General features: G+C 52.0%; 1 protein-coding gene across 2 annotated transcripts in view; it reads right to left on the minus strand.

The window, feature by feature from the left end:
* Nucleotides 1-11,509: 11,509 nt before the first annotated feature.
* The window catches only part of PDGFRB (platelet derived growth factor receptor beta), a 43,019-nt gene continuing 27,014 nt past the window's right edge, over nucleotides 11,510-27,514 (minus strand). For both annotated transcript variants that reach the window (XM_035288402.3, XM_035288403.3), the window contains 13 exons: nucleotides 24,908-25,002; nucleotides 23,524-23,656; nucleotides 22,842-22,946; nucleotides 22,381-22,491; nucleotides 20,868-21,027; nucleotides 19,774-19,934; nucleotides 18,803-18,921; nucleotides 18,480-18,602; nucleotides 17,611-17,722; nucleotides 17,099-17,198; nucleotides 16,377-16,482; nucleotides 15,218-15,450; nucleotides 11,510-13,608 (listed from right to left, as the gene is read on the minus strand). In XM_035288402.3, coding sequence (XP_035144293.3) covers nucleotides 13,419-13,608; nucleotides 15,218-15,450; nucleotides 16,377-16,482; nucleotides 17,099-17,198; nucleotides 17,611-17,722; nucleotides 18,480-18,602; nucleotides 18,803-18,921; nucleotides 19,774-19,934; nucleotides 20,868-21,027; nucleotides 22,381-22,491; nucleotides 22,842-22,946; nucleotides 23,524-23,656; nucleotides 24,908-25,002 — 1,748 coding nt within the window. In that variant the 3' untranslated portion in view covers nucleotides 11,510-13,418. The remainder of the gene's footprint in view (nucleotides 13,609-15,217; nucleotides 15,451-16,376; nucleotides 16,483-17,098; nucleotides 17,199-17,610; nucleotides 17,723-18,479; nucleotides 18,603-18,802; nucleotides 18,922-19,773; nucleotides 19,935-20,867; nucleotides 21,028-22,380; nucleotides 22,492-22,841; nucleotides 22,947-23,523; nucleotides 23,657-24,907; nucleotides 25,003-27,514) is intronic.

Consider the following 27,514-nt stretch of genomic DNA (forward strand, 5'->3'; position numbering starts at 1 on the left):
CCAGACGTATGAGTAAACCCTAGCAATCCAGCTAGATATGCTGAATAATGTAGATGAGTGAGAAATGCATGTTTATTGGTATATGTCACTGCAGATTTGAAGGGTTGTTTGTTGGCTATGCAACAGCCAACTGATAGAGGGAGTAGGCCTGGGAGGGTTGGATTTTGCCAGCCAGAGGCAGGGAAGAGAAAGAAGGGCATCTGAAAAGAAATGAACAGCAAAGGTAGTCAGCAGGCCTACTAGTCGCCACCAGCCATCACGGGACCCAGGCAGAGAGTAGTGGTGCTGGCAATCCCCTCCCACTCTTCTTTATTTTTGTACTGGTGGTCACTGTAAGATTTTTATCCATAAAGAGGTATGCAGTCACCCTAAATGGAAGGCCCCACAAACCCTTATTCTCTTAATCACAGCCCCTATCCCCGCCTCAACCACTTGCAAGAGTATGTATATACTCTTCCCAGCATCTGCCTGGGCACTGACATGTGCATCCATCCATCCATCCACCAATCCATCCATCCACCCATCCATCCATCCCTACTTTATAGTTTCAAAAATAGTATTATATGTTATTTATTACATTGGGTTTTTAAAAATAATTCAACACATATTAGAAATCTTTCCATATTAGTTCATAAAGATTTACCATGTTTTTTAAATTGCTGCACTGTATTCCATGATATGGATGTACCACAGTTTATCTCACCATTCCTCTAACAAATAGACATGTTAGTTCTTTCTAATTTTTCTCCATTGCAAACAATGCTCAGTGGACATCCTTGCACATGAATCTTTGTGCGAATATGCTGTCATTGGAGCAGGATCCATTCATAAAAGTGGGATTGCCGTGTCAAAGGGTAGTTACGTTAAAACATGGAGATATTCTTAAATTGTGCCCCCAAAAAGGCCCACTGGATGTGCAGTCTCACCAACCATGTGTGGGAAATGCAGCATCACTGATTCTTCCCATGCTGGGTATCACTGATCTTTAAAATTGTTCGCAGTCTGAGAGGAAAAAATGTTCATTCATTGAGGTTTCATATGCACTTTCTGTATGAGTGGTGAAATAAGCATTTTTTCCATGTGTGTATTGGCTATTGGTATTTCTTCTACAGATATCCTTTGTCCTATTTTCTATTTGGCGCTTTTTTTTGCCTTTATTGATTCATTGGAATATTTATTATTTATTTTTAATTTTTTAGACTGAGTCTCACTCTGTTGCCCAGGCTGGAGTGCAGTGGCATGATCTTGGCTCACTGCAACCTCTGCCTCCCAGGTTCAAGTGATTCTCCTGCTTCAGTCTCCCAAGTAGATGGGATTACAGGCACCCCCATTATGCCCAGCTAATTTTCTTATTTTTAGTAGAAGCAGAGTTTCACCATATTGGCCAGGCTGTTCTAGAACTCCAGAAGACCTCAAGTGATCTGCCTGCCTTGGCCTCCCAAAGTGCTGGGATTACAGGCGTGAGCCACTGCACAAGGCCTATTGGACTATTTATTTATTATCTGTATTATGTCTGCTAACCCTATTATCAGAAATGCTGAAAATATTTTCCATCAGTTTGTCACTTCTAATGTTCTTTTGGTTTTTGTATTCACACAAAGTTTTTAATTTGTAAAAACAGATTTGTGTAGTCAGATCTGTTGTCCTTTCATTTCTGACTTCTGGGTTTCATATCTTGCTGAAGAAGGCTGAACCATTTATTGTTTACAAGACACTTTCATTTCCATTTTCTCATACAGATTTGGGTCCCAGGCAATCAGTGAAGTGCATAACTCTATTGTATAGATAAAAAAAGAAGGTCAAGGACGGTTAGTGACTTATCTCAGCTCACACAGCTATGCTGGGGAAGACTCAGAGCCAGAATCTGAATTTTCAGAGTTGAAGGCCGAGGTAGCCAGACACCACTTCCCGCTACCTGGGTTGTCTCGCCAGTACCCCTGTGCCCCTTGGAGCATTTCTGATAGGTCACTGACATCCATCTGTTATGGGAAGCAGTTAGCCCATGATTCTCTATCTGAGCCAGATCTGCCTCCCTATGACACCCACCTGTTGCTCTGGACCCTCAGGCAGCCTTGCTCCCTGTCCCTCAACCGGCCTCCAGTGATGCAGACAGCCCTTGTGGTCCCCGGAGTTACCAATTCTCCAGGTTGAGCACTCTGGCTTCTTAGTAGTCCCTCCTGGGACATGGTCTCCAAGCACATCTGGCCACCCTCACTCTCACCAGATCAACAATATGCAAGGTCATCAGTGTGACACTAGCTTCTTAAGTCCAACACATTTGGGCACACTTGGATTGTGCCCCTAAGTGTTGTGACATGGGCACAATCAGATGCCACTGGGGAAAAGAGGATGGAGAGTCTGTGAGGCCTTCCAGAGCAGTGGCATTAGAGCTGGGCCTTAAAGGAGGAGTAGCAACACTTCAGGCAGAAAGGAAATCCCAGGAGAGGAATAGCACAGGGGCAGAGAGGGTGAAAAATCAGGACTCCCTGGGGCCAACAAGAGTGTGAAGGAATGGAGCTGAGATGAGAGTAGAAAGGAGGTGAGGTCCAAGTGCTAAGGGTCCCTGACCACCTGGTGTGGTGCCTGGGCTTGATCCCATGGGCCATGGGTCCTTAATGGCCTGGAGGCCTCCAGAGGGGTGCACCTCTAAGGGAAGTTTAGGGACCCCAGCCTCAGAATCACAGGGGTAACTGTTAAAATGAAGATTCCAGGACCATCCCAGGCCTGCTGACTTGAGGGTGGGAGGTGGGCACCTGTACAGGTAAAGCTCTCTAGCAGATTCCCATGCTCACTCATGGCTGAGTCCACTGCCTTTGAAAGCCCCTGGATGGCCTTGAAGAAAGCTGGGAATCCCTAACATGGATGCAAAGTTTGTGTGTGATCTTGGGGAAGTGTGCCCAGCTTTCATGTAATTCTCACCAAGTCCTTGACCCAGGCTGGCAGAGAACCCCCTCTGGTGGCACATGTTTAGGGGAAGGAGGGGTATAACCAGCAAGAGGGGTGGAGGTTACAGTGGTCCTGAGGGAGGGCCGAGGCCACCTTGGCAGGACCTGTCTCTGTCCCCAAGATCAAAGGTTGCTGCTAGTCCTGTCATTTCTATCCATCCAGCTAACTCCTATAGCTCCTTCAGACTCGCTACCTCCTGGAAGCCTCCCTATTCCTGCCCAATGGGCGGGTATCCTTATTATGCATCCCAGGATTTTAGATGTATAAAGAGTGAATGAATGCTGTATCCCAAAGCTCTGTGAGCAGGAAGGTACTCTGTCCTCCTGGAAAAGTGGCATTTAGAGGCTCAATCTTTTCTCTTTTTTTTGAGATGGAGTCTCATTCTGTCACCCAGGCTGGAGTGCAGTGGCATAATCTTGGCTTACTGCCACCTCCACCTCCCGGGTTCAAGTAATTCCCCTGCCTCACCCTCCCGAGTAGCTGGGACTATAGGCACCTGCCACCATGCCCAGCTAATTTTTTAATGTTTTAAATAGAGATGGGGTTTCACCATGTGGCCAGGCTGATCTGCCCGCCTTGGCCTCCCAAAGTGCTGGGGTACAGGCATGAGCCACCACTCCTGGCCTCTTTTCTTTTTCTCTCTCTCTCTCTTTCTTTTTTATAGGCCATTCTCATTCTGTTGCCAGGCTAGAGACAGCGGCTGAATTATAGCTCACTGAAGCCTCCAACTCCTGGCCTCAAGCAATCCTCTTGCCTCAAACTCCTGAGTAGTTAGGACTACAGGTGCACACCTCTTACTTGGCTAATTTTCTATTTCTTTTTGTCGAGTCAGGGTCTCATTGTGTTGCCCTGGCTGGTCTCAAACTCCTCCTGTCTTGCCTTCCCAAAGGGCTAGAATTACATGTGGGAGCCAGCACACGGGACTCCCTAATATTTTCTGAGTCCTATTTATGTGCCAGGTACCACACCAGGCTCTTTCCATATTTATCTAATTTAATGCTTTTAACTCATTTTGCAGATGAGGAAACCAAGGCTGAGAGAGGTTAGCTCGCTTGCCCAAGGTCCCAGAGCCAGGGAATGACAGAGCTGAGATTGGAAGCAGGCAGCCTGGCTGCAGAGCCCGTTCTAATGATCACCACACGGCACAGGATGATCTTGACCTCCCCCAGCAGTGGGTGTGCTGACTGCCAGTGGACATGGGGTGGAAGTGCCCTGGGGCTCAGTGGGGTAAGCCCTGACTCAGGAAGACTTGGGGATGCTGCTGGGAAGGTGACCAACAAGAATCCCAGATTGACGTTACCCCTTCCTGTGGCAGAGGAGCTTTGAGAAGAGGCTGCATGTCAGTCCAAGGATTAGGAAATTCTGAAGTGAATGTGTGGGTCGTGTCACACTTCACATTTTGAGAACCTAGTTCCTGTTTCCCTGCCTGGCTCCTAGATCCTGAAACCTCCAAACCCAGGTCAAGGACAGCTTAGCCCCCGCCCTTCCGCCCAGAGAACCCCAACTGCAGCCGACGCCCCAGGACCCAGGAGGTCCCCCATCAGAGAGTGGGGTGGGCCCACGATAGGAACCAGGGACCCAGCATCATGACAGTTTGGCAGCTGGTTCCTCTTTGACCTCAGCCAGAAAGGTTCAACCACACCTATCTCTAGGGCTGAGCATTGAGCTCTAGTGTCTGAATTAAAGTACTATGAGGTATTTGCTCCCATTACTATTCCACGTCCATAGTGCAGATCAAGGCCATACCCTGTAGCAGGGTTTACAGGAGCCTTTGCAATCTGATCTCTGCCTCTTCTCTCTCCATCCACCCTCCCTGCTGTACTGAACCCCTGCAGCTCCTGCATACACCCCCATACTCTTTCTTCCTGTTCCACATACTTCTGCTTCCACCTGGACCATAAGCCTCCCTTTGCCTGAGTCCCTGTCTTGTAGTCTTTTGTGGCTCCCTGAGCCTCCAGGCACTTCTCACTGTCAACAGAATCACAGTTATGAGGGTGGTTATTGGTGTGATATCATTCTGACCCCCTCGTTCTGCAGCAGGAGTTTCCTGCTAGGGCCAATCTCCCTTCTGGTCATCTTTATACCCTCTACACCTGGCCCTGCCTGGGAGCTGAGTGCTCAGTCAATGCCAGATGCATGAAGACAAGTGTAAACAATCCAATGAATGAATGAATGAATGAATGAAGAGAGAGTAGAAGCTCTCCACTCTCTAAAAGCAATTCATTCAGCAAATGCTTCATGTGTCAGGTCTTGTTCTGGGCCCAGGAAGGACAAGGCTCAGAGCACTTTCCTACGTGCAGGGACCTCACTGCATGGTGGGAGGTAAGACAAGTAGCTAAGAGGTGTTATACAGTGCAGCTGATAATACCTGACATCTATGGACATTAACACAATTTATCATCCAATTTGGAAACTTTGCCGAGGAAAGGGGCGCTATTAATAATTGCATTAACACAGGAGCATGAAGAAGGACTGTTCTGGGTCATCCTGTCCACTGGGCACACTCTTCATGCCAGGCTCTGGACTGAGCTGTTTGCACAGATCATCTCATCGATCCTCCCAGCCACCTTAGGGGAGAGCTATAATTACTCCATATTACAACAGAAGAAAGGCTCAGAGATGATAAGTGACCCACCTGGAGTTACACAGCTAAGTGGCAGAGCTGGGTTTTGAACCCAAGAACCCAGAGCAACAGCCCACATGTTCAACCACTGACCTTCATCAGTGGCTGGGGCTCTCAGGAGGATTGAGGGTAAAGGGGAACAGTCTAGGCTTTGGAACCAGAAAGACCAGGAATTCATTCCCCACCCCTAACCACAGCCAGGTCCCCAGCCTCTCAAGGCTTCATTTCTTCATATGTAAATGGGGAAGGGGCTATTGACTCAGACCCAGTGAGATAATAATGCAGGTGAAGGGCATGTAATAGGTATTTCCCAATCATTGTCCCTGGCTCTGGGGACATGGTGGTGAACAGGTCAGGTGTGGTCCTTCCCTTCTGCAGATCACAGCCTATCGTCAGAGCCAGGAGAGGAACTAGGCCAACGAGGGAGTTGCAAGATGTCCTGGGACCACAGGAGAGAGGAGTCCAGGAAGGCTCTATCTGAGCTGAGACGGAGTGAGAAGGGTGAGGAATTGGGGGAGTGATACGGAGAGGAGGAGAGAATGTTCTGAGAAGGAGAAACAGCAGAGTGAAGGCCTAGAGGCAAAAGAGTGCACATGGCCTGGAGGCTAAATGCTGGACAGATGCGAGGGCCCGTAAGAGGCACAGGGTGTGAAGAGAAATCACTTTCAGCTGAGGAGTCAGGAAAGCTTCTTGGAGGAAGTAGCTTTTGCTGGGCAGCAAGACTGAGCAAGACTTTGGCCTTCAGCTGTGGAAGACTGGGCATTCTAGGTGGTGAGGGTGGCACCAAAAAGGTGCAGAGGTCAGGAGGCTTGTGGTCCACACAGGGTGAATGGGCCTTGGAGGGTAGATGCGGGAGAGGCAGTAGGAGAGGTTGGAATCAGACAGGAGAGGGCTTTGGAGATTCCATGAAGGAGTCTGGACTTTATTGAGCCATGGGGAGCCATTGAAGATGTTTGAGCAGGGGAGCACCGAGACCATCACTATGCTTCAGGAAAGATCAAGAATGAAGAAGAAAATTTTTCAGATGTGGAAGGTTCCCTCTGTCTCTTCAGAGAGGGAAAAGAGGACTTAGACTTCTGTGATTTTCCAGAAACTCTGATACTTCTCCATGTTTGTGACTTTTTGAGTTCCTGGAGTGAAGACCCACAAATCTGAAACCAGAGACTGTGGCACTGCAAACAAAGGGTAGCTGGGCAAGAGCAGCCTGCTGTGAAGCCTGGCAGGAGAAGGCGAGGACCCCTGAGCGGGTCGGGGGTGGGAGCTGCTGGAGGCAGTAGACCTCCCTGCCAAGAACATGCGGGTGAAGAACGAGCCTGCTGGGAGGAGGTGCTACAGGCAGACAGTCTGGCTTCTGTGATGTCCCCAGGTCCCTGCCCTAGGCCAATACCCCTCACCAGACCCTTACACAGCGGTGGCAGATTTTCTTCAGAGCTGTGGGAAACTCATGGCCCAGAGTGGCCCCAGAACCCCATCCTAAGGAGGAACCCCCTCAGGAAATCCCAGGAGCCACATTCTGTGTAGGCAGCTGGCCCCTGACCGCAGGGCTCAGCCTGCTGCCCACTCTGAGATCTGGAACTGGATCTAGACTTCCCTGGGGAAGGTAGGAGCAAGGAGGCTGGCAGGCAAGAGCCTCCCTCTGGTGACCATAGCCAAGCCACTTGATGGCTCTGAGCCTCAACTTCCTCATCTGGGCTGATTGCCCCTTGGCTCCTCTCATAGGCTAATTGTGAGGATCAGATGGGACCACCGGTAGGAGCATAATACTACACCACGAGGGACTGGGGCAGAGCAGGGTGGTGAGGGAAGGCTGGAATTCCTGATGGTGGGATGCCCCATCTGGGGTGATGGCTTAGCAGAGCGGCAGCAGAGCTGAATTGTACTGAGGGAAGTTTCCTGCCTTGCCAAGCCCTCTTGGCGCTTCCGGTTATGCCAGGGAGAATGTTTCAGCTTGGCGCGTTTCTGTCTTCAACTCTTTTTTGTCACCAGCTTATGACTTTTCTCAATAAACTGAAGAGGTTCCATACTTCCTCCACCAGTCCAGAGCACTTAGCTAGAATTAAATAACGTTGTTTCTGTTGTTTTTATGTTTAACTTTCTTAGCCTCCCAGAGCACTATAATATGTATTTTAAAGGGAATATTTACACTTCAGTGACATTTTTATTTTATTTTATTTTTGAAATGGAGCCTCACTCTGTCGCCTAGGCTGGAGTGCTGTGGCACAATCTCAGCTCACTGCAACCTCTGCCTCCTGGGTTAAGCAATTCTCCTGCCTCAGCCTCCCTGGTAGCTGGCATTACAGGCACCCACCACCACACCTGTTCAGTAACATTTTAAATCCTTATGTCTTTACTCAACAACTTTATGTCTACATATTTATCCTATGGAAACAAATACTTAAATATGCAAAAATGAATATATTTTATAAATCATGGCCATTGCAGCATAATTTATAACCCTAAAAAATGGGAAATAGCCCAAATGCCCCTCAGGAGATTGGTTAAATAATGTCTGGCACAGGCTTGCTTTTAAGCTATGCGTGTCTCTCAAAATGAATGAATGAATATCTGTATTTCCCACGGACCTGTGAGTATGCCCATGATGTATTGTTAACTGAAAAACAACCAGTTGCACAATGGTAGTGGGAGTTTTGTTGAAAATTATAGCTACATTCTATGTAGATAGGTACAGATATGAATATTAGTATGGATATAAAGGAAAAACAACCTTGAAAAATTATTTATAGTGAGAAGCAGAATTGCTACACGATAAATTCATACACACAGAGTTATAGTTACACAGAACTTAGACTTACACAAATTAGAAACGAAAGGCATATTCAAAGACAAGGAAATGTCCTGATGCCCAGTGAAAATAAGTTTTAATTGTAAAACCGAACACTGTAACTAAAATAAGAGAGGCCTGTTAGAGACGGTGCCCTAATTCGAAGAAGAAGGGATGATCGGGTTGTGGCTCACGCCTGTGAACCCCACACTTTGGGAGGCCAAGGTGGGCGGATCGCCTGAGGTCAGGAATTTGAGACCAGCCTGGCCAACATGGTGAAACCCCATCTCTACTAAAAATAAAATATTAGCTCGGTGTGGTGGCACATGCCTGTACTTCCAGCTACTAGGGAGTCTGAGGCAGAAGAATTGCTTGAACCTGGAAGATGGAGGTTGCAGTGAGCTGAGATTGCACCACTGCCCTCTGGCCTGGGTGACTGAGTAAGACTCCGTCTCAAAAAAAAAAAAAAAAAAGAAGAGGAAGGGACATGAATGGGGGCTGTGAGGCCCTCATCAGCTGCAGGTCAGGGCCCTGGCAGAAATAGCTCCCTTCAGTCTTTCCCCTTTTTCCAGGAACAAGGACCCTGGCCGTGAGTGTGGTGATGGAAGAATTGTGCAGTCCAAGTGCCTCATCTGTCTGGGAGGAAAATCCCAGCTCACTCATTTTCCCTGGGCCCGCCTGAGGGGAGAGATTGGGAGGCAGCAGTCCAGCAGGGGCCGACCTATGGTTACCCCAAACCCTCCTGCCCTCTGCACAGGGGCCCGAGAGGCCCAAACTCTCCTCTAAATGTTTTTTTTATTATTTTTCTCTAGCTTTCAGATGAACTTAGCTTTCCTCTTTCATCCAGCCCTTTCCTATCGTTTCTTTCAGGGAAACAGCCCCAGCAGGTCTGGAGACAGAAGACAGGAGTTTTGTCACAGGCTTCCCCAGTCCCGGGCTCTGCAAACTGGGGTGAACTCTTTACCTCTCTGAATGCTGACTTGGGAGTCAGTCCAACTTCGGCTCCTATCCCATCCCTGCCACGTTGACCAGATGATGTTGAGCAAGTCACTTCAAAACCTCCCTGAATGCACATTTGATTTGATTTGAATGCAAATCAAAATTGTGAAAATAAAACAAACTTTCAGGACCTACCCAATTTATCATGCCAATGGGACAAGTTAGGCCCTGGAAATGGAGTCACATAACAGGACCGCTCTCTGACCATTTCCTCCTGATTTTTGTGTTGAGATTGTTATAGGTTAACCAGGCAGCCCCTGATTGATTCTTTATTCAAACCTGGACTAAATGACTGGCAGACAGACACCTGATGATCCTTACCTCTTTACAAATGAGTGTTAAGCAGCCCCCTTAAAGTGTAATCAATAGTAGCCAATCAAATCTTGATTCTCTATATTAACCTTTGTATGGAAACTGTAATCGTGTTGCACGCCCCTGTTTTTGGCGGTATAAACCGTCCTCACCTCACCACACACAGGGAAGCACTGATCACTATTCTCTGGTTTCCCTGTTTTCCTACTGCCCTCACACTTTGCTCTGGAATGAACGTCTTTAGGAAAAAAAAACAAAAAACCTTGGACTGGCATCTCATCTGTAACGAGAAAATAGTAGGACTTGGGTCATTGGATTGACGTGCCGGTAAAATGAGAAAATGTGTGTGACGCCACCAAACTGCCCTGGGGCATAGTAACTTGGATACATAGGGGCCAGAGTTCTGTCATCCTTCATCTTATTGTGACACCTAGCTCCTTTTACCCATAGGACAACTGAGGGCTGACGTGGTGTAATCCACTCAAGTTGCCGTAAGGAGCAGGTTGCAGGCACAGGGAGCTGAGATCTTCCGACCTCTAGACAGGCTTTTGCATCAGCAGAGACAATCCCTGTCTGGAATGTGGGGTAGTTATTCCCTTTATAGAGCAGACCTGGGTATCGCCTCATTCAGCTCCTGCCTGGGCTAGAAGAGAAGGCACAGGCTCCGAGTGTCTTCTGAAGCCAGGACCCCTGAGATGGTGGGCTTTGCATGGCCAGGCCTTACAGCCATCGGGTATTTTTCCTGGTGTGGCTCAGCTGCCCCTGAGTTGGCAACTGGGCCTGTGAGTCAGAGCTGCCCCACAGCTTCATTCCTTTCCCCCCTTGAAGCCACAGCCCCAGACTCCAGGACACAGTCCAGGGAGGCCTCTGGCTCCAAAATTAGGTCCTTCCACAACCCACCCAAACGGAGATACCCTTTCCCAGCTTAGAGAGAGCAAGGGAGGGCCTAAGGACACACAGTGATGGATCTCAAGCTGACACCCAGTCCCCCTGAAGTGAGCCAAGTACAGGACTCTGGGCCCAGGTGGGAGGGCCGCGAACGCCTGCCTGGGTCTGAGACTCCTTGCACTGTGCCCCCTGCCCCTAGCAGCCCTATTGCCCCTGGCCCTGTGTGGCTGCCAGGGTCCCACAGGCCTCAACTCGGCAGGAGAGAGTATGGCTCATGCTGGCCCCACAAGGGTCAGCTGAGCTGCTGCAGCTGTGAGGGGTCTCGGGCCTGCCAGGTGTACAGCCCTCTGCCCTCACAGCCACAGCCTGGCCACCACCCTAACCCTCCCCTGGCCTTACCCTCCGCTTCCTCTCTTCCTCTTCTCTCTTCCCCACTTTCTCCTCACTTCTTGCTCTCATGCTCTTGGGCACTCTATCTGCTGCGCTCCTACCTGGGGCCTGGAATCTGAGTGATGACTCACGTGGACTTGGAATCTGAGCTCTGGCAGCTGCCTGTCACAGGTTGCACTGGCCTCAATCTGGGCCTGTGGGTGCACTGGAGGGGACAGTGTCCCAGCTGATAGCCAAAGCCAAAGCACAGGGTGGGGGCAGTGAGGCTCAGCACCAGAGCCTCCAAACAGCCCTGCAGCCCCACACCCTCCTGCCCAACTCAGGCCAGGCTCCGTGGAGCCAGAAAAGCCTGCCTGTTTTTCACCTTGGGAAACCAAGTCCAAGGTCTAGGTGGCCCAGCTCCTAACAAGGGGTTGGAGAGTGAGTATCCCCACTTTACAGATGAATGTAATGAGACTCGGAGCTGAAGGGATCTGTCTGGGGTCCAGTCTGAGTGAGCTGCATGTGCCTACTCCAAACTCCCCATCCCCCAGGGACAGGAACCCAAACCTGAGCGATACCACAAAGTCTGTGAGTGAGAAGCACCAGGTTTAATATTAAAATCTTTCCCTTAAAAAACCATACACAGGTAGGAAAACTTAACAGCATACAAAATAGCACTTCTGCTGTATAAATGTGAGTTAACGTGAGTCCTAAAAATACTTGTAAACCTAGGTGATTATATCTTTGGTACCGTATTGAGAGCCCACTCTCCCTCCTTGGACCAACTTTGGGGATCCCAGGGAAGTAAGGTGCCAACTTGCAATGCAGGGCTGGTGCCCAGAAGGGCTGAGCTTCCTGCGCTCCTTTCCCAATCCTTCCTGTGCCAGGGAGTCTTGGCTACAGCCCTTACTGCCCTGGCACCTCCAATGCCCACTGGGCTGGGGACAGTGAGATGTCACTGCTAGGTCTGGGCAGTGACAAAACCATACCCCCATGAAGTACTGCCTCAGGGATGGGGCAGCTGGTGGGTGAGAAGGAAACCCCCAAAGTGTCCACCTCTCACATCCTTCTTGGGGTACCCGTCTGAAGCTTCTTGTCCTTTACAAGATATAACTATCTTTACCGTCCCTTCTGTCTTCGACACAGACCTTGGCGCAGGTGCTGGAGTGGTGGGCTGCAGGAGGTGATCTCATTTGCCCTCTTTGTCCCTTTTGCCCAGGATACCCCTGGAAGTCATTGTGGGTAGTGAAAGAGGTCCCACAGTCTTCCCATGTCCCTGGGGCAGCTGCTGGGGGCTTTTCAGGACACTGGCTGTCACTCTAAGTCAAGGTCTGGGCAGCTGCATTCTTGAGACTTGCTGGGGTCCTGGGGAAGGGGCACGGTTCCTGAGTCATCAGAGTGTGACGTGTGGTCTGAAATCTCCCAGGAGCCCAGCTGACCCTCAGGATTGAAGTTTAAGGTATATGGCCTTGCTTCATCTGGACAAATGTGTAACCACCTGGAATAGTCTAGAATGTTAGTGCTGGCAAGGCCGTTGGAGTTAAGTCTGACTTGTTCGTTTTTCAAAGGAGAAAACCGAGGCCCAGAGAGGGTGAGGAATTCCTCCAAGGCCTCATAGCAGGTCCAATGCAGAGCCAGGGACACATACTGGCCACTTCACACTGGCACATCAACATCCTCATCACAGATGCGGGGCCGATCAGTCCCTGCAGACTCTGGTAGATGGATTAAAACTGAGGGTGATAAAGAAAAAGCCCCAGGACTGATGGCCCTGAAGGACAGAGACGCGGGCACTTGCTATGGCCAGGTGCACTCCAAGTGCCCTGGGCAAGGGCGGCAGGCTGGGGGTGTCCCGTACTTGGCTCAGCCTCCAGCATTAATTAGACTGCCTAATGGCCCAGACCAGCTCAGGCCAGGGAAAGCAGAGACTGGCAGCATAGGGAGGAGACTAGCTTTGTTGTGGATGAGACAGCACTGCCCAAGTCTAGGCCCCAGCTTAGCCAGCAGCCAGCGATGCTAGGGTCCCTTCCCTAGCTCCTGGGTGGATAAAAGTGCAAGGAGAGAGCTATGATTCCTTTAGGGGTAGCTGGCTGGACAGAAAAAAGTTAATTTACCACCTCAATAACCCCAAGGAGGGAATCCCCAGGGTGGGATTCCACCTCCCCACCTATCAGCCAGAGAGAGAATCCTAGATTCTGTGTCACCTAGCCCAACTTTCCCATCTTACATATGGGGAAACTGAGTCCCCTGGGGGAAACCCTGGCTCAGAGTCACTTGGCCTTCCCGGAGGCAGAGGGCTGGTTGTGGCCCCTGCAGTTTTCTTGCCTCCTAAGCCAGCCCTAGGGTTTGGGGCACAACATGTCAGGAGCAGAAAGCTTCCAGAAGGGGACAGCTGATAAGGGCTGACAGGAGACCCAGCCAGGCCAGGCCAGGCCAGGTGGTGCTGGGTGCTGGCAGAGGGGGAGCTTCGGGCAGGGCAGGGTGGGGGCCAGCCCCCTACAGAAAGCTATCCTCAGCTTCTGGCCTAGGTGCGGGGCACCCTGAATCCGGCGGCTGCTCCAGCTCGGGCTCTGGGTCCGGCTCCACCTGGAGCTCAAGCTGGGGCTCTGGCTCTGGTTCCTCCTGGGGCTCCAGGGGGCTGTCACAGGAGATGGTGGAGGAGGTGTTGACTTCATTCAGGGTGGAGCTAGAGGAAGGAGGCAGTGCGTGAGGGCTAGGAAGGAGCCCACGAGGATGATAGCAGCAGCCATGAAGGGCCTTTGGAGCATCTGCCCCTGCGCCGTGGACTTTACACACTCCGGCTCATTTAACCCTTGTGAAAACTATGCAAGGCCTGCACTGCATGGAAAGTGCAGCTCAGAGAGGTTAAGTCATTGTCCCAGTTCACACAGCAGGGAAGGGCAGGAGCTGGAACTTCAGAGCAGAGTCAGCTGGCTCCAAACTTCATTTCCCACCCGCCAGCATTTCCCTTCTCTGCATGCCTAAAGGTGTATGCTATCTCATTTAATCCTCGCAATGACCCCTAATAGAAGTACTTTTACCGTTTGTATTTTACAGAAGAGGACACCAATGTTTAGACAGTGAAGCAGCTTGTCTGAGGGCACAAAACAGGGCGGGCATTCACACCTCAAGCTGTGTGAGCACTGTACTTCCCTCCTCTGTACCATTCACCGACAGTTCGCCTTTCCAAATGGTGGAGCAATGGGGGCCTTCAGGGGCCTTCTAAGGCCTGTGTGCACTCCTAGCACATATGAAGAAACAGAGGCTCGCAGAGGAGAAGTCTTCCCAGGTCTCATAGCGGCCACTGGCAGAGCTGGGACAGAACCCCAGCCTAGGGTTCCAGCCACTTCACCTTAGGCTGGATCTTGCTTTGGAGATGGGTGTGGCCTCGTGGGGAGCCCTTCTCTCCAGTTAAGAGGAGATCCTGTGGTGGCTCACGCCTGTAATCCCAGCACTTTAGGAGGCCAAGGTGGGTGGATCACAAGGTCAAGAGATAGAGACCATCCTGGTCAACATGGTGAAACCCTGTCTGTACTAAAAATACAAAAAATTAGCTGGGCACGGTGGTGCATGCCTGTAATCCCAGCTACTCAGGAGGCTGAGGCAGGAGAATTGCCTGAACCCAGGAGGCGGCGGTTGCGGTGAGCTGAGATCCCGCCATTGCACTCCAGCCTGGGTAACAAGAGCGAAACTCCATCTCAAAAAAAAAGAAAGAGGAGATCCTGTGTGGACATTAAGTTCAGGCAACAGCAGAGTCCTCCTATAAAAGCCCTCTGAGCTGTCACTTCACCACTTCCCAAAGCAAAAGAAAACCACAAATCTCCTTCCCAGTCTGGATTCTGTCCTGAATTCCTGTAGGCACCTCTGATTCCTACAACCATGCAGGCTGCCTCTGGCCCCAGGGCATGGTGCTGAAGAACAGAACACAGGCCTCTGGCTGGCCAGGACCCACAGTAACAACAGGGGTGCTGGAGATGCTAAGTAGGTTTGCTGCTTCTTGGGGCTAGTACAGGGCCTAGAGATGAGAGAGTATAGATAACCTCTGGGGGCCCCCCTAAAATAAAAGTTACCTTGCAAATAAGTCCCAGCCCATACATTTTTTTTACTAGCCTACCCTTTCTACCTCAGGGCATCAAAGTTCAAATGAGTTCCATTCTCTCTTCTATTCATTGGTAGGAATCAGTACTTACCCTAGGTAACTTACCTCTGACACACCACACACCACACACACACACACACACACACACACACACACAATGCATGTGATTTCCTTGGCCCCAGGCCAGAGTAGCTACCTGGCTAGGCTGGGGGAACCCTCTAGTGGGCCCTCGTCAGCAACCTCGGGTTTGGGGTCAGGCAGGGGGATGATATAGTCGTTGTCACTCTCATTGGGCTGCACAGCAGTGTAGAGGACGGAGCTGGTGTCCAGGGGAGACCGGAGGCCATGGAACCCAGGCAAGCGGGCCTGGGACCGAAGAATGGCTGGGTGGTCACTCCTCAGAAACTCCTCATCCACCTGCTGGTACTTCTGCTCCCGGGGCAGGGAGAACCAAAGAAACAGGGATGGTCAGGCCAGAAATGCCTTCAGGGATCTTCTAACCTGGCCCATCCTCCTTTGTATAAAGAAGGCCCCACTCTTCAGAGGGGAAAGAGATTTGCCCAGACCACATGGCTGAGCTGCCCTCCCACCTCCCATAGAATCTCACAAGGCATGGTGAGCTCAGGACCACCCAGGGAGGGGCGGTTATCAGACCAGCACCCAGGACTCTAACTCTTCCCCAAATTCAGAGCAGACAGGTACAGGCTCTTATGCTACCTCAGCCTCTTTCTGTAGGGCCTCAGTTTCTCTTGCTGTGAAGTGGCAATGACCCTACTCCATCTCCCAGGTCCCTGGGACCATCCCCAGGGGGTAATGTGGAGGCGGGAAATGGACCCAAGGAAGGAGCTGCCTCTGTGTTAAAGGCCATGTGTATTTCCTCCTCACTTGGACCCCTGTTGCTGGACAGGGCAGGGTTTCAGGGTCCTCTTGGCTCCACGGGCCTTGGACGGACAATCCTGTAACAGGATCCAAGTGTCCAGGCCGTTCATGGTCATGTAATCTGGGGCTATTCACACTTCCTGAAGGAGCCCCATGGTTCGGCATAGAGGCAAAGGCAGGAGGGAGACAGCAAGACAGACAGTGCTATAGGACCCCTTCCTGCATCAAATCAATCAGCTTCCATGTAGGATTCCATTTCATAAAGCTCTGTGATGCTAAAATAAACTCATAGCGCCAGCCCATCCCCTCCTAGAAGCAGCAGGGAAACTGAGGCCCAGAGAGGACAAAGGTTGGTCCCCTAAATGCCAGCCCATCACACAGAGCCTTGTACTCAGTGTCTGACTTCTTGCTTTGCCCACCACCGCTGCAACAACACAGAGGTCTCTATGCTGCACCCCCACCCTGCCTCAACACACCTTTTTGTAACCTTCGCCCAGCAGTCTCTCGAGAAGCAGCACCAGCTGGGAGAAGGGGGGCCGAATCTCAAATTTCTCTTCCCAACACTTCTGCATGATCTCGTAGCTGGGGACAAGGAGAAGGGTCAGGGTCTCCGGCCCAGGGTGCCAGTGGACAAGGCAGGGCTGGGGGAGCTGGAGGCTGCTGCCTCTCAGAACAAGGTGAGCCACGGAAAGGAGCTGGAGGGAAGTGGCGGATGGGTGTATCCAGAGGTCCTGCCTCTGGGTGTTCCCTTGGGAGGTCTCTCAGCACCCCCACCCAACATGGTCCCATGGGCTGACTAGGCGTGGGTGAGCATAGGATACAAGCTTGGCCTATAGTTTTCAGTCCTGCAGCTTCAGCGGTTGGTTCTTGATGGTGGGGGTGACCCCATCTGAGCCCTTGAAGGTCAGCTCTGGGACTTTTGCTGGCACTATGGAGCAAGCAGTCGGACATGAGGCTGACCCTTCTGGTAGCCATTTGGGCAATGCTGGACTGAAAAAGAGGCCACACAGAGCAAGGCAGAGCTCAGGGCTAGAACAAGAGTTTTCTGATGCCACCCTTTGAATGGCTGGATCCAGTTACTCCAAGGCTTTCTAGATCGCTGAGCTAACAAATCTCTCATCTTTGGTTTAAGCCAGTAGAGTTAGATATCTATTGTTTGCAGCATAAAATCTTTCCACATGCATGGGGCTCCACTCACATCTCATCGGAGGCGTGGACAGGCTGGGCCATGCGGTACCCCCGCTTGATGGCATTGTAGAACTGCTCGTTCATGGGCAGCTCCGGGTAAGGGGTGCCACCTGTTGGGGAGCAGAGACAGGAGATACACAGGTTCAGGGGTGGAAAGGTGGCAGGGCACCCTCTTCTGTAGGACAAGGAGAGCCATGCTGGCCGTGGCATTGGGAAGTGTGGGCTCCTTCATGGGTTCCAGATGGCAGAAACCGCAACCCTCCCCAGGATGGACAGCCAGAATGTGAGAGCCAAGCAGGCTTTCTGATGTCACTCTTCAAACCCGTCAATACTCAGACAGGGAGATAAAGAGACGCAGAGAGGGCCAAGAACATCACACAGCAGAGAGAAGGCAGCAGAGCTGGGACCTGAACCAGAATCCCTGTGTCAGACTCATCCATAGCCCTGCCAGGCCAGAGGCATGAACGGTCAAGGTAGACACCATGTCAGGATGCCGAGGGCTGGGGGAGGAAGCAAGCGCACCCAAAGTGAAGATCTCCCACAGCAGGATCCCGAAGGACCACACGTCACTCAGGGTGGTGTAGAGGCTGTTGAAGATGCTCTCCGGGGCCATCCACTTCAAAGGTAAAAAGGTCTGTAGGGAGGGTCAGGATGGGTGCTGAGTGCAAGGAAGGACCCCAGCCCCACTATGCACCTGGGACAGGAGGAGGGTACCTGGTGGGTCCCACCCACAACCACTCCTCCCTCCCATTCCCTGTGAGGGACCTGGTCTCTGCCCAGCACAGTTCCCATGTCTACCCATTGCTGTCCAGAGGACTAGAGGCTGTTTCTTACTAGCTATGGACAAGGCAGCCCCTGTCCCTGGGGAAAAGCCTCAGGGTCTGAGCAGTGAAGTGGGGGAGCCAGAGACCTGTGAAGGCACCCCCCACTCTCATGTTGGCTGCCTTTGATCTCTGGGCCTAGCATGCCACCATCCGGGGTTTGCTGAAAAGTGGGGCAGTGAGAGACAGGCAGGATGGTCACATTTTAACCAAACCAATCCCAGCTACTGCGTGTGACATGCTCATCTGTCCTGCCTTGTCACCTGTGCTTCTTCCTATGCCCACCACTGCTGGGACAACACATTCAGCCTGTTCCCCCTTCCCCCACCCTGGACTCATTACAGCCAGCCTTCCCCACTGCTGTACTTGCTCCATGCACTCCTGGGTGGCTCCCCTTCCTGTCCCTGCATACACAGCTGGGCAGGCACAGCCCATCACCGCTGTCAGGCAAGCCACGAGGAGCCCCACACAGCTCTCCTATGAGCTGCAGCCAAACTGGTTGGGAGGGAAACTGTTCCTGTGGTCACAGGCACATGGTGACAGCCCTGCAGGGGTGGGGAAGGTACTCACGCTGCCTTTGGAGATGTAGTTTGAGTCTCGCATGATGTCTCGAGCCAGGCCAAAGTCACAAATCTTGACCAGCTTGCCCTCGCAGATGAGCACATTCCTGGCCGCCAGGTCTCGGTGGACGCACTGGGTTTGGGGAGAGGGGAGCTGAGGCCTTGTGGACAATTGTGGGGAAAGACCCCTCCATATGAAGGACTTTGGGAAAATACATCACTGCCCAGGTACAAAGGGCCACGCTGGTGTGCGAACACTCTTGGAGGACACTGGCTGGGAGGGTGGGCCACCTCCCCACAGCCCCCACTCTGCCCCACCACAGCCACACGTACATTCTTGGAGGCCAGGAACTCCATGCCATTGGCCACCTGGTAGCTGAAGCCCACGAGGTCCGTGTAGCTAAGTACTGGAGACTCGTTGATCAAAGTCGCCTGACAGGTCCTCTCAGGGGCTAGAGGAGAAGCAAAGGGTCACCTGCTATCTCATATCTCCTTCTGGCCCACAGGACCCCTGCCCTTTGGCTCCTGGGGGACTGAATGTCTAAGACAAGTGGCTACTAATCATCTAGGTCTCCCAAAAGGAATGATTTTTTTTTTTTTTGAGACAGAGTCTCACTCTGTCACCTAGGCTGGAGTGCAATGATGCGATCTCAGCTCACTGCAATCTCTGCCTCCTGGGTTTAAGCTGTTCTCCGCCTCAGCCTCCCAAGTAACTGGGATTACAGGCACTCCCCAGCACGCCCAGCTAATTTTTGTATTTTTAGTAGAGATGGGGTTTCGCCATCTTGGCCAAGCTGGTCCTGAACTCCTGACCTCATGATCCACCTGCCTCAGACTCCCAATATATTGGCATGAGCCACCGCACTTGGCCAGATGAGAATGATTTCTTAATATCAAACTCAAAGCTCTCCTACTTTATCCATGCCCTCATTGGACAGAAACGCTTTTGGCATTAGCCCTTAGGCTACTTTTGCCCCGCCTGGCCTGTCTGCCTTTCAGGGACACTAGGCCAGCCTGGGGCTGGAGCTGGGCAGGTCACTTTCCCTAGCATCCCAAGAGCCCAGGTCCTCCCACACGCCAACTCTCTCCCTCCTTGTGGGTTCTGTGCCTGTTTTGGACCCATAAACAGGGCTTCCGTTTAGGGGTCCACTACAGAGCAGTTTTGGCTAGGTTGCTAGCCTCGATTTCCACATCTATGAAATGGATACAAGGCTCCCTTCTTCCCAGGGTTTTTGGCAAAGCTAGGCATGTGAAGGCCATGAGCCTGTGTGGGTGTGGGATACTATGTCACTGCGTCCACCCACCAGAGGGAACATAGTTATCATAAGGGGCCGTGTAGTTGGAGGACTCGATGTCTGCATATTTTACATCTCCTTTCATGTCCAGCATGGGCACGTAGTCCACAGACTCATCCTTGCTCATGTCCATGTAGCCACCGTCGCTCTCCCCGGTCAGGGACACATGGCTGTGGATAGAGGAGCATCACAGGAGAGCCTGGAGGCTTTGCCTTTCCTTCCCTTCCTGCCCCTGGCCACTCATGGATTTCTTCTCTCACGCACACACTCACTCATCCTCCTTTAATCTATCTCAATAGGAATGCCCACGGATCAAGCCTTTTCAACCCACCTGCTGGGCCAAGCTGGGCACTGAGGCTGCCAAAATGACGGTTAGAACCCAGACAGCTCACACCCAGAGGCAATTACAGCACCCCAGGACAAAGGTCACAAATTGGGTGTGTACAGAGGCGCCTTTCTGTGACCTCCCCAGCACCACCCGGCCATGGTCGTGCCTGGCTGCAACCCAGCGTGGGCAGCCAGGAGTCACCCCGATACCTATGCCTGTAGCACCAGCTCCCCAAAGAGCTGTGGGGCTCTACACACATCTGTCTCTATGAGCAGGAAAAAGATGAAAAGGAAATTGATTAAAATGTGGGAGAGGGCAGGAGTGAGTTTTCATGTCTTCTGTATGCTTTTCTGAAGCTACTCTTGTCTTTGGCTTTGTAGGCAGCAAAAGAACTAAGAAATGTTCTTTTTGGAAAAGATGAAGACAGGAGTCAAGCTCCCTGAGGGGCAGTGTGGAGGCTGATGTGTAGAGGCTGCAGAGAGGAACACAGCCTGGAGCACCACTGCGTACATTGGGAAGCCCGGCTCTGGTCTCACCACAGCCTCTGCTCCTCCATCGCTGTGTGCCCTGGACAGAAGGGCAAACACCCACGACACAGGCATGGCACATCACATCTGTAGAGGGCTTAGCACAGGGCCTGGCATGACTGTTATTCCAAGTGATTCTGTTCACTGCCCCGTCACAGCCTCAGCTTCTCCTCCTGGACGAGGGGAGGAGAAGGAGCAGTGCTCTTCAGGTTCCCCAAAGATTCAGTCCCTGACCTCCCTCCTGGTACCTGGGCAGTGGGATCCCAACAGGCAGTGCATTGCTGTAGAGCTCTGCACTGGGCGGGCGGCGCTTGTCGGAGTGGTGCTGCAGAAAGGTGTGCTTGTTGCGGTGCAGGTAGTCCACCAGGTCTCCGTAGCGGCAGTACTCAGTGATGATATAGATGGGTCCTGCGGAGGGACAGGCTCAGAGACAGTCCCTACGGAGCCCTCAGGTGTCCCCTTAAGACCACGAGGCTAATCAGGGGCTGAATGTGGGGAGGCACTTTGGCATGACAGCTAGGAGGCTTTTGTGCCTTGCAACTCAGGGTTCTTTTCCTGCGTCTGTGGCAGTGAGCAAGGTACGTAGTCTCCCTGAGCCTTACCTTCCCCTCCTGTTAAGTGGGGCTAATTCCACCCACCACAAAGCGCTGTCATGAGGGTTAAAGAGATAATGTCTCTGTTGGCCAGCAGTCTTAGCTCTTATTGATGTGTTTTCAGACTAAAGCTTACTTTGGAGCCCAGTATAGAAAGCAGATAAAGGCCACTGTGGACAATGATCACTTTAGTAATTAAATTCAACTAGAGCACATCTACTTAAAGTCCATCAGTGAGAGCCTGAAGGCATCTACACAAACAAAAGTTTTGAAATGAGTGTTGGCTGCAGACGTCAGTCAGTCTGTGTACCCAGCACACTTCTGTATTTTGTTTTGGTTGCATAATGCTGAGGAAAATCCCAGATCTCACAATAAACAGCTGCAAATGGTGATACCATTTTTTTTTTCAGCCTAAGTGGCAATCAGAGCTTCAAATAAATACAGTTAGCCACAGAGACTCTCTTCTGTCATCAGTTAGCTCCCAATTAGCAAGCTGGTGGTCTCCAATGGTGGGAGTATAACTCATCTTAATGTCATGTGAGCTGTCATTTATTGATTTTCAAAATGTTCTGTGGAAATAAAAAAGTGTCAGCCAACACCATGGTCTGGAAGCCACTGGGACTGGTGACCTGACTAATCCTTCAGTGATGAATGTGTTGTGATTTTCTGAGTTTCTTTCTTTCTTTTCTTTTCTTTTTTTTTTTTCAGATGGAGTTTCCCTCTTGTTGCCCAGGCTGGAGTGCAATGGCATGATCTTGGCTCACTGCAACTTCCACCTCCCAGGTTCAAGTGATTCTCCTGCCTCAACCTCCCAAGTAGCTGGGATTACAGGCATGCGCCACCACACCTGGCTAATTTTGTATTTTTAGTAGAGATGGGGTTTCTCCATGTTGATCAGGCTGGTCTCAAACTCCTGACCTCAGCTGATCTGCCTGCCTCAGCCTCCCAAAGTGCTGGGATTACAGGTGTGAGCCACTGCGCCCGAAGATTTTGTGAGTTTCTAAACCCCACTGCCCTCTGGGACTGTGCAGTGAGGGTGCTGGAGCAGATGGGCATGGACCCTCCAGCGGGAATGTGCTGTTGTGTGTGGCCTGAGGAGGGGGCAGGTGGGGCCTGGTCTTGGTGGTGGGCACTTTCCCTGAGTCCTCTGGGGCAGTGGGTTCTGTACCTCCTTTGGTGCAGGCCCCCAGCAGGTTGACCACGTTCAGGTGAGGCCCAAGGTGGCTCATGATTTTCAGCTCCGACATAAGGGCTTGCTTCTCACTGCTTCGGGCTGTGGCTGAGGAAAGTGGCGGCCCCAGGCCAGGCCCAGTCATGGAGGCCCCACCATGGGAGCCTCTTCTGACTCTTCTGCCCCACCCTGTGCTGCAAGACCCAGGCAGTCCGGGGGTGGGAGGTGAGCACTCACACTCTGAGGAGGGGAAGAGGCCAGGGTAGGGGGAGGTGGGCCAAGAAGGCCAGGTTGAGGAACCCGCTTCCCAAACCAGACTTGGGAGCGGAGCCTACTGCCATGTGACCACCCCTCTTGTGCCCGTAAATCAGCATCAGGCCACCCTGGGAGAGGCTAAGTGTGTGGGGAGGGGCAGGGAGAGGTGGGGGCCAGATGTGGAGGGCTCCAAGACTACTCACATTTCAGCATCTTGACGGCCACTTTCATTGTGGCCTGAGAATGGCTCAGGCCATGAGCCGTGGCCTCCACCACCTGCCCAAAGGCCCCAGAGCCGAGGGTACGTCCTAGTGCAAAGATGATCCCTCAGCTCCTGGCCCACCAGGAAGCTGCACACCCCCCCTTCCACCCTTCCTGCCCAATGAGGGGAAAGAGCCACTCTCTTAGGTCAACTGAGACATTCTTTAAACCCCCTTGGACTCAAGGTATTCCCTAAATAGACGCTGTTGCAACCACAATGCCCCTGCGTCCATCTTTGCTGGTGTCTCAGCAACTTTTGGCCTGCTTTCTGCCCCATCTTTAATCTCTGGAAGGTTTCTTCCTTCCCCAAGGGAGCACGCTCCTCTGTACCGCCTTAGCTTCCCCAGTCAGATCAGGCCTGCTACTCAGCCTGCCCTCAATCCTTCCACTTTTGCCACAAAGGGGTCCCATCTCTCAGGGTCACAGGATCATAGAACCTCAATGCTGGGCAGTTCCTGGGGGATGGTTTGTCCTCATTGTACATAGTAGGAGACGGAGGGCCAGAGAAGGCAAGACACCAGCCCTAGGTCTCATAAGCTAGCCATGGCAAGGCTGTGACCAGACCTCAGAGTTCCCGCCCAACTCAAGTCCCCACCCTGCCACCTGAGGCCTCCCAGGACTGACCCAGCACAAGCTGGTCCCGAGGCAGCTCCCACGTAGAGTCATAGGGCAGCTGCATGGGATCCACGTAGATGTACTCATGGCCGTCAGAGCTCACAGACTCAATCACCTTCCATCGGATCTCGTAACGTGGTTTCTGGAGGACCAACCCCAGGAATTGGTTGTTAGAGGGGGTCTCGGGCCTTGAGGCCCTAAATTAGGTCCATCCATCTAGGACACATGGGGCAGGAGACCCTGAGGTCCAGAGAGGCAGGGGCATATTTGAAGTCACACAGCAAGTGCTCAACTGAGCCAACGTCTTCATGGGCTCAAAGGGAACAGGGACCAAGGGCTCCCAGAGGAGGTTTCAGGACTTGGCAGACTGAGGAGCAACTGGCAGCTCAGGGCCTGGTTCATGAGAACCTCCTCTCCAGCTTCTCTCCTAGCCTTAGCTGCTCCTCAGATGGAAGTGGTAAAGCAGGCAACCCCAGAAAGTGACACCAGGTAGGGCACTTGGCTGGATGCAGATGACCCTCCCCATGCTGGGTGAATCAGAAAGATGTAAACCCAGAATGTTGACATCTGGCTAGGTGTGGTGGCTCATGCCTGTAATGCCAGCACTTTGGGAGGCTGAGATGGGCAGATCACCTGATGTCAGGAATTCCAGACCATCCTGGCCATCATGGTGAAATTCCGTCTCTATTAAAAATACAAAAATTAGCCAGGTGTAGTGGTATGGGCCGGTAATCGTAGCTACCCAGGAGGCTGAGGCAGGAGAATCTCTGGAAACTGGGAGGCAGAGGCTACAGTGAGCCAAGATTGTGCCACTGCACTCAGCCTGGGCAACAGAGCAAGACTCCATCTCAAAAGAAAAAAAGAATGTTGACATCTTAGGGTGGTGGAACCACCCAGGACTGGAATTTTAGAATGATGGAATCATGAGGTGCTGCAATCCTGATTCAGGAAACTTAAAATGTTAGAATCACAGAATGGTGAAATCTCAAGACAGAACATTGAAATTGCCGCCTAATAGGATCAGAATGGACTTCAGTAGAATCATAGGGTCTCCATGGGTGAGAGCTGGAAGAACTCTGGAGCCCATGGAGTCCACCCCAGAGGTCCCATGCTCCATGGCTAGGACGAGAAGAATGGTGCCTCAGCAGGACCCAGGGGCTTAGAGACACAGAAGGGACAGGGAATCCTGGATAGCTTGGGCCAGGCTCAGGTTGACCCAGACTGCTGGGGGTGGAGGCACCTCGGATACCCAGCGTCACTCTACATAAGTCCCTACCTGAGTTAATCCCTGCCTGTGGCCAGATCACGCAGCATTCCAGGAGGTCAGAGGGGTGGAATTCATGCACAATAATGATGTGCCAGTCCTCACCCATTAGGCTAGGGAGGGGCTTACCTTCTGCCAAAGCATGATGAGGATGATAAGGGAGATGATGGTGAGGACTACCAGGGCCAGGATGGCTGAGATCACCACCACCTTGAAGGGCAGGGCTGCAAGCAGAGATGAGAGCAAGCCATGAGCAAACTAGACAGCTGCCCTCCCCTCACCCCACCTCTGGCATCACAGATCCCTCAGTACACATCCTGTCCGGAACAGAAGCCCCACCTCCCCGTCAGCCTGCAGAGTCAGACCCTCAGCCTCTCCCTCTAGGCCACACATTCAGCCTATCCTGTAAATACGCCCTCCCCTCAGTAACTACCCCTACTCAGATCACTGCCGGCCTCCACATCCCTTCAGCCCTGCCAGTCAGGCTGGCCTTGCTGCCAGAGCTCTAGATGGGGTGCAAATCCTGCTCTGGGTTCCTGTCCATTGCCAGGACTTCCCATTAGCCCAGGAGCCCCTGAGGGCTGGGCTGTGGCTCACCTCACCTCTCCTCCGAGTCCACACGCTTGCTGGGACTGCCACAGCTCAGTCAGACTCCAAGCTCCATGCCTGACCCAGTGGCCAGTGAACTGAGTGGCCACTGAGGGAGCAATGGCTGAGATCCCCAGCCTGATGAATCCAGACCTCAGCGTGGAGGCTGCTTTCTCCCATGTTCACCCAAAGGGCCCAGTTGGGGTTGGGGTGGTGACGGTAGTCACAGAGTAGGGCTCACACCAGTGCCCCCAAGCCTCGAGTCTCCTCCACCCTCCAGGCCTCAGCCTCTCTGCTATACAGCTTCCCACTCTCCCCATTCACCAGTGTCAGACCTGCATCTCCCCTGCCCTGCCCCACTGGCCACCCATGAGGCACCCTGGAACTCATTCCCTCCTCTTCTGTCCCCCATCTGTGCTTCTTTTCTCCGAGGGAGACCTGTCCCACCTCCTCCTCCCCATCCATTACTATAACCTCAGTCCCTAAAACCACACCTGGCACATGGTAGGTACGTGATCCTATTTGTTTTGTTGTTGTTGTTTGTTTGTTGATAGAGGGTGTTGCTGTGGTGGCCAGGCTGGAGTGCAGTGGTGCAACCATAGCTCACTGCAGCCTTGAACACTGGGGCTCAAATGATCCTCCTATCTTGGCCTCCTAAAGTGCTGAAATTTCAGGCATGAGCCACCATGCTCAGCTCCATGTAGTGACACTTTTTTTTTTTTTGAGACAGAGTCTCACTTTGTCACTTGGGCTGGAATGCAGTGGCACAGTCTCGGCTCACTGCAAACTCTGCCTCCCAGGTTCAAGCGATTCTCCTGCCTCTGCCTCCCAAGTAGCTGGGATTATTGGCATGCACCACTATGCTCAGCTAATTTTGTATTTTTAGTAGAGACAGGGTTTCACCATGTTGGTCAGGGTGGTCTCGAACTCCTGACCTCAGGTGATCCACCCTCTTCAGCCACCCAGAGTGCTGGGATTACAGGTGTGAGCCACCTCCCTATTTGTTGAATTACTAAGTGAATGTCATTCTTAAGATTAAAACCTCTGGATGCTTTCCCATGTTATCAGTAAAGAAAAAAGACCAAATTCCTAAAATGGTACATAAGGCAGAGGCTTCATGACTATCTCTGCTTCCATCTCCAGCTTTGTCACTCACCATGTATCCACTCTCCCTTACCCTTACCCATCCTCTCCATACCTTCCTCCTCAGGGTCCCAGACCAACATCCCTCTTCTCCTCCCTCCTCCACTCATCACACATCTTGGAACTGGGAGGAAAGCCTGTGTCTTCTAGGAGCCACTGCTGGAGGCATGAAGGAGCCCTCCTGCAACCATCCCAGGCTCTGTGTGCTGGGGCTCAGCTTCTCATTCAGGCTTTAGTCACACAAAAGTGTCTCATCTGCCTTGGCTCAGAGCTGGGGTCCTCCACTCAGGCTGTCCACATTGTCTGCCCAGATGCCCACATGCTCAGGGAAGGTGTGTGCACGTGTGACAGCATGGGTGAGATGAGGATATGAAAGAAGCCCACCCACCCATCCACCACAGGGCAGGGAACAGGAGGCAGCTCTAGACAGACACATGCATGGACACACCCAAGGACCTGCACACACAGGGACCAAGACACCTCACATGGCTTTTGGAGCCCTGCCTGCTCTGGGTCTGCCCACCCCTGTAGCACCATCCCTCAGCACTTCTTTCCCCTTTATCTGCCACCCTTCCAACCCCTAAATTCCACATACTCGATCCTCCGGGCAGGTTAAGTTGAATTCTTTTCATTTCTAGGAACTCATTTTGCCTCTGGGCTTTTACACAGGCCATTCCCTCTGCCTGGGACACCATTCCTTGTCAGGCTAACTTCTCGTCATTTTTAAGGTTTTGACCTAAATGTCCCTTTTCTAGAATACTTTCCTGAATCCCACAGCTGGGCGTGGGACCCCTTCTCCCTCCAGGCTTTGCCCTTAATGTGATGATCCCGGGGGCGCGGGGGCGGATTGCCAAGTTCTTTGTCTACCTTCTCTCTCTGGACTATGGGCACTAGGAGGGCCACACAGGGCTGCGCCCTTTGACCTTTGTCCTTCAATGAAAAATTGGGTCCTTGTATTTACTGACTGAAGAAGAAAGGTGAATAAATGAAGCACATGTATACAGG

This window comes from Callithrix jacchus, chromosome 2, assembly GCF_049354715.1.
Source record: "Callithrix jacchus isolate 240 chromosome 2, calJac240_pri, whole genome shotgun sequence".
Classification (NCBI taxonomy): domain Eukaryota; kingdom Metazoa; phylum Chordata; class Mammalia; order Primates; family Cebidae; genus Callithrix; species Callithrix jacchus.